The following is a 7,455-nucleotide window of genomic DNA, read 5'->3' on the forward strand; positions in this document are numbered from 1 at the left end:
GTGTCACGTTCCGACACCAGGATAGTAGTGGATCGGAGTGTCACGTTCCGACACCAGGATAGTAGGGGATCGGAGTGTCACGTTCCGACACATAGTAGTAGAGGATCGGAGTTTCACGTTCCGACGCAAGAAGAACAAAGAGAATGAATCTCGAATTATGCTAACATACTCAGATTTTAAAGAAACCTATTTCCCAAAAGAGTATGGTGTGGAGGCTTGAGTCCTCATAGATGTGTTTGGTGTTGTTGTAAATGATTCTTATACTTGTTGCTATCACCTGTTAAGTATTTGGTTGGTTTTATGTATTATTCGATATATATTGCTTTCTATTTTGAGTTGGCCGATGATACCTACTCAGTACTTGTGCCTTGTACTGACCCCTACTTGTAATTTTCTTCTTTGTTATTTGTGGAGTGCAGCAAACGTGCCATCGACTTCAACTCGTTCTCAACTCTAGCCAGTCTTCATCACGTCAGATTTCAGGGTGAGCTATTGTTCCTAGCTTGGATTGGATTCTCTCTCATTCATGTCTTGATGCCTTGAAGTTCTGGCATGGACTAGCTGTTTAACTTATTTTAGCTTCTTAGATACTCTTAGATTTAGTAAATAGAGGATAGATGTTCTTGTGGTGATGACTTCCAGTTTTTGGGAACAATGAGTATTGAGTTTTTAGAAGTTATTTAATCGATTTTCATTAATGAGTTTTAAGTCTTCCGCATTATATTTTGTTTATTATGGTTGAAATGTTGGGGTTTAGATTGGTTGGTTCGCTCACATAGTAGGATAAGTGTGGGTGCCACTCGCGGCTCGTTTTGGATCGTGACACTTAAATATTTGTCACAATATTTTTTTAGAGTCAAATAATATTTTTATATTATTTTTTAATGGAATAATTGTATAGAATGTTAAATTAATCATGTAAAATAAATACAGTAGTTATCGTTTGATTTATTTGTATTCCATAGCAAAATGTTTGTCAGTCGCTTCTCTCCCTCATATTCTCGTTCGCCACTCTCCCTTTCTCGCTCATTCGCCTCTTTTGCTTTATACAATAGAATTGTATAAATTGTGTTTCTGTTTGTATAAAACGAGAGAAAATTGTGTATACACATGCAAATACATATATCCCCGTCCTATACATTAATAATTATACAATATAAATATTTTTCTATCCAAGTCTCTTTTGCTTTTCTCTCTTTCTCGTTTTGTACAAATTCAAATTGTATTATTTTTTCTCTTTCTCGTTTATACAATTCGATTCAATTTATATTCTCTTCCCAAGTCTCTTTTGCCTTTCTCTCTTTCTCGTTTTATACAAATTCAAATTGTATATAATTTCTCTTTTTCTCGTTTTATACAATTCGATTCAATTGTATATAAATTCAAATTTTATACAGATACATAAAACACATACAATCGAATTGAGAGGCTAACAACAATTTATACAAATGAGAGGCTAACAACAATTTATACAAATGGTCTGCCAGCGAAATTATACAAATCTGAAGAGGAACCAACGAATTATACAATTGCTTCTTTGTATATATGTATAGCGAAATAGACATAACTTTCAGTTGTATATGTATAATGAATTACACATATATATGTTTGTTATAGAGCGCAATTACGTAAACTTTGCTATAGCATACAAATTTAAATTTTATTTTTGCTATATGTGAAATCTGCCTTTTTTTAATATCTAATAATTTAAAATATCTAATCTAATTTAGTTTAAAAAATAATTAAATCAACTCTAAAAAAATAAAACGTGGCAATTATTTAAAAGGGAAAAAAGTATTTATTTTTAGTTTTCATACTCAAGGATCCTTTTTCTGAGAAATTGTTAAGAAGGTCCAATGAAATTTATTCAGTATTTATTAGTAATGTGGATACACAACCAATGATCAATTTTTATTTCTTCAAACTGCATCATATTCACTTTCTCACGATATCTCTAAATTGATTGCTTCCTCCCTTTTAAGAAAAGTGGTATTTCAATATTTTTTAAAAGAGGAATAATGTTTTATATATTTAAGAAGATATTAATGCTTATATTTTTTAGAGAGAGTTCTATATAATTTGAAAATTACAAAAGAGGCAATTATATCATGTTTACAAAAATATTCTCCATATTTTTTAATATTTACATTTTTAGAGATAATTATATCTTTAATCATGGTTATACGTATATATAAAAATTAATACAAAACTGAAGAATCGTTTGATAGCTGGATTAGGTTTCTGTTATTTATATTTAATTTTTTTGTATGACTTATATGAAGTTTATTAGGTAGATATGAAATAATACAACGTTTGTGTTATTTATGTGAAGTTTAGTTGTTAATTTTGAAGCTTACATAATTAATATATGTATAAATATTATGTATTATTTTATGTAGGATATTTAGAAGGTGGAATAATTAATATATAAATAAATCAATTTCTACATAAAATGATACACCTAACTGATCTTTGCATTAGTGATACATATATAACTCTAATCAGATATCAAAGGACGTCGATTAGATTGTGACATACACATGATAACGTGGAAAGTTACAAAACCAAGAAGAAGTCACGTTTACATGTCTTAAATTCAATAACTATTAATTAGATGACTCATAGTGGAGCCTTTTTTCCATCTCTTTTTACTTGCTAGATTTAGACTAATGTATTGTCACCTCAATATTCCTTTTACGTAATTCCAAACCCAAAACTTCTACTTTCAACTACTGCCTTTAATTTCCATGCATTTGCATCAACAGACTTTGATTTTATCAATGTATAGCTTTTTCTTTGTTAAAAAAGTCAAATAGAAAAAAGAAAAAAAAAGAGTCAGAATTGATTTTAAAACGATAAAAGGAGTCGCGAAAAATGGAACGTAATTGAGATAAGTGTGTTACGCTCCAAAATTAGAGAGGGGATCTAGGGTTTGTTAAACCAACTCAATATCTAGCTAGATGATTGATGATAGATAGTTTCACTGTACAATTTTTAATAAGACTTAGGTCATCTGTAATCACTTAAAGTTGTCCGTATAATTCGTTTAAACACATCAACTAATGTTTGTTTTTATTGAATATCTATACCCCTCAAATTGATATATATTTAACACTTTTTTGATAATCAATCAAAATATGATATGTGTGTACTACACTTGCTCTGACATGACAATCAGTGGCGGATTCAAGATATCCGTTGAGGGGATTCGGGAAAAAAAGAGAGTAGTGATTTGAGCCCCTAAATTACTAAATCAACCTCTATTCTTATATTCAGGAGGTTCAGAATCAATATATATGCATAAAAGATCTTTAATATGTCTTAAATATATAATATAATTTTTTATCGAGGTTCAGGTGAACCCCCTCAGCATACTTTAGGTGTACAATTTTATGTCTAATAAGAATAATTTTTCAACAAATAAGGTATTAAATAGAAATAAAGATAAATTTAGATAATCAAATGAAACGTATAAATAACTTTAAGAAATTGTATAGAACGATGAAAACAACGATATATGCATAAGAAAATGTTGGAATCACTAAAAATGATTTATTGGTTAGGTCAATAGCAATAATTACTCTGCAAAAAGATAAACCCTAATGTTGGAATTCCTCAAAGAATAACATCTCCAAAACTAAAACTAAGATTTATTTTGGATCCCTATCAGTATAAAATACTTTATATTATTTTATATTCAACTTTTACTTTTGTTCTTTATTTGCTAAATTAATAGTTGACTATTAAAACAAAAGTTCCTAGCAAGACCTTCTTAGCAAAAGTCATCTCACATTGATTATGGTCATATTAATCTTTCTTTCATTAATTGTTATATTAATATTCAAAGGCGAATTCAGAATTTGAAGATAAGGAGTACATTATTAAGAGTGACTTAAGGGTAAGGTTAGGAGTGACACAAGGTTAACGTTAGCAACATACACAAAATGCAATATCTTTCTTCATATTATACTCCAATCTAGAAAATAAACTCTTAATCCATGTTTTACAAAATCGATGTATTTTTCGTTCCGAATCTAGTTTGAGAATATTCATTATCATTAATATTCAATTGACAAGACGCTTGTTGAATATAGTGTTTTTCACTTCATCTCGTATTCTAGGGCTATATTTAGCAATAAATATTCTTTCTCCAGGATCTGTTTAAGTGATTGAAAATCAAACCCATCTATAAAACGCGAAAAAAATTTCTCTAAAACTAACACTTGGTTAAAATAACTATTTTTCGTTAAAAATTTATCCATCTCAAAACACAACAATCAAAATCAAATTATTTGTAAAAAAATAGCCTAATAAGGAAAAACTTACTAATTTACGCAGGGATAATAGGAGTAGGACTTTAATTTTGAAGTCTAATATTTTATTTAGAATTGTGTTAGAGGAAATTATTTGTTTTTAAATTCAATTAGAAAGGAATGGAATCGGATGACAAAAAAGGATAGTTAAGAAAGGGGGTGGGGCCAAATGAGAAGGCAAGAATGAATTTTAAGTTGGGGTTGGTTCTTTGCCACAAATCACTTTTTTTTATATATATATTCTTTGGAATTTCTAAGAAAGTATGAAATGTATCTCACAATGAAATTTGATTGAAATGAAGAAGGAGAAAATTAAACAAGCTTTTGACTTAGAAGGGAAACGAGAAAGCTTTTGGATTTATATTTTAGTGAAACTCAGAGTTAAGGACTATATAGATCATGCAAAATACATTAAGGACTATATGGATCATGCAAAATGTATTAACGATCAAAATAAAACACTTCTCATACTTTAAGGACCATTTTGACCATTTTTCTCAAAGAAAAGGCTTTCAAATTCAAAGTTAAAAGATTGTTGTCTCCACTGGCGATCAAACTCGCGCAGTCACACAAAAAGCTGGTGCGTTTAACCAGTGCACCCAAAATAACTTTTAATTGTTAAGATACACAATTAAATATATGTACATTTTATTAATAATTTATATATATATATACATAATTTTTTTAAAAAAAGTTATCGAGTGGCACGTGAACCCTCGTGGGTGCATGTAGATCCCCCCTGTTAACATCATATCATATACATAATACATTGGACGCAAGATTCATACGTTTTATTGACGTATATATAGTTTAATTTGTACCAATCAACACGCCTTTAATTATTGGACTTAGTGCTAATTTACTTTGTCATATTTATATTGACTCTTTCTACTTCATGTATGAACAAATACCAAGTTATGTCCGACCATGTGATATACAAAGTATTGTTTTTTGCGTTCGTTCATTTTTATTTGTTCACATTAAATTTTATATATTTTTAAGAAATGAAAATTGATATGATAAATTAAGTACAATTACTATAATACTCATATTTAAAAAAATAATTTGGAAAATAAATAACTAATGCGCTAAGTATCCCCACCACGGGAAATATATGCTAAAAAACATAATTTTCCGACTTATTATTCGTCGATGCAGCTCACTAGGATCTTAAACATATCATATGAAAAGTTAAAAGTTAAAAATGTTGACAAAAATAACCATCTTTTTTTAATACGTTAAAGTACTTTATAAATAAAAAAACATTTATATTTGAAATATTTAATGGACAAGAAAAAGTAAATCGGAGGAAAGTAATATTAAACTATATAATTAGCTAAAAGACGACCGTTAGAAATGTGTTTCTTGCCATGTAAATTTCTTCTTAATTTCCATTCAAAAATTATGTATTTTTTTCCATCTATCCAGCTTGTATAAATAAGGCATTTTAATTACAATATTTTTCAAGCTACTCTAAATCAATTTCTCATATATTTTGCTAATTGGTACGTTAAATTATTGTCACTTTGATTAATTAGCTTAACAAAAACTTATTTCCTAGTTGTTTATAACTTAAAATAGTTTCAAGTATTTTGCAAATATATATACTTATGAAAGTTTGTAATTTTTATTTATTTTCTCTACTGATTTGCATATGCGTCTCCACGTGTCATTTGATCAGCTCATTAAAATTTTCATAATAAATCATATCCAATTTTACCATATACTCTGAGGTACTAGACCATATTACTCTCGTCGTTTCATTTTATATGTCACAATATTTAATCTGTTAAGAGAAAATTTTATATTTAGAAATAATTTAATTTTAAATTTGTCATTTTATTATTAATAGCCAGATATCCACCAAAATCTTATAGTATGTCAAAAATATACAAATTTAGAAAATCTTCTTTACCTTTTTGGTTGTGCATGGTAAATTTCGAATTAGATTTTATAAAATTTAAATTCTGAATCTCGTATATTAAAAATATAATAATTTAAAAGATCATCTTACTTATTTGGATATGCATGGTAAATTTCGAATCAAATTTTATAAAAATTTTAAATCTGTCTCTAAATATTATCGAGTACGATTTAAGCTATAGCTTATTTTACAATATATTTGTTGCTCTTGGAAAGATTCTTTAGAACTGAGTCTAACCTAAGAAGTAGTGAGGGGCATGCAACGAATTTGATTGTATATATCTTTACTTATTTTTTTAAAGAAAAATATCATATTTAATTATGATTAGCATTTAATTAAATAGTTCAGATTTCTTTTCCTAATTATATTTTCTTTTGTTGTTTGAAAAGCTCATAATTAATGGATTCTTTTGAAGAGGCATCAATTGACATGAAAATGGAAATATTTGAGGCAATTGAAGATAATTATGGAGGAGTTATTGTGAACATGAAGAAAGAAGAGTCTATGGATTTTCTTAAATTTCATACTATGCTCAAGGCTTCCATTTCTCATTGGAGGATAAAGGTATATATCTATATATATTTGATATTTAATCGATCGTAATATTTGAGTTTATAATAGTAAATTATTAATTCAAATTAAATATATAAATATAGTTTGATTTAATTGTATTCCATAGCAGACTGTTGCTATTTTCGTCTCTCTCCCTGGTAGAATCTCACTCGCCACTTGGCAATCTTGCTCGCCTCTCTTGCTTTTATAAAAACACAAATGTATAAAATCCGTTTGTGTTATAAAGCGAGATAAAATTTTATAATATAAATACATTTTCGTTCCCCTATCTCCCCCTCCCAGATCTCGCTCGTCACTCTCCCAAATCTCGCTTGCCACTCTCACTCGTCTCTCTCACTTTATACAAACACAAATATATATATATATATATATTGTCACGACCCAAAACCGAGCCGCGACTGGCACCCACACTTACCCTCCCATGTGAGCGAACCAACCAATCTAAACCCTAACATTTCAATTTAATATCAACAGAAAGTAATGCGGAAGACTTAAACTCATTAATAAAAGACAGTTCAATAACTTCTAAAATTCAACATCTATTATTCCCCAAAATCTGGAAGTCATCACCACAAGAACATCTATGATCAAATTACTAAACTAGGAGTACTCTAAGAAGCTAAAATAAACAAAAGCTAGTCCATG

General features: G+C 28.6%; 1 protein-coding gene across 1 annotated transcript in view; it reads left to right on the top strand.

Moving 5' to 3' along the window:
* The first annotated feature begins 5,790 nt into the window (after window positions 1–5,790).
* The window catches only part of LOC107025516 (nudix hydrolase 2-like), a 7,160-nt gene continuing 5,495 nt past the window's right edge, over window positions 5,791–7,455 (top strand). The window contains exons 1-2 of the mRNA XM_015226304.2: window positions 5,791–5,818; window positions 6,627–6,801. Coding sequence (XP_015081790.1) covers window positions 6,637–6,801 — 165 coding nt within the window. The 5' untranslated portion in view covers window positions 5,791–5,818; window positions 6,627–6,636. The remainder of the gene's footprint in view (window positions 5,819–6,626; window positions 6,802–7,455) is intronic.

This window comes from Solanum pennellii, chromosome 7 (genome assembly GCF_001406875.1).
Source record: "Solanum pennellii chromosome 7, SPENNV200".
NCBI lineage: Eukaryota > Viridiplantae > Streptophyta > Magnoliopsida > Solanales > Solanaceae > Solanum > Solanum pennellii.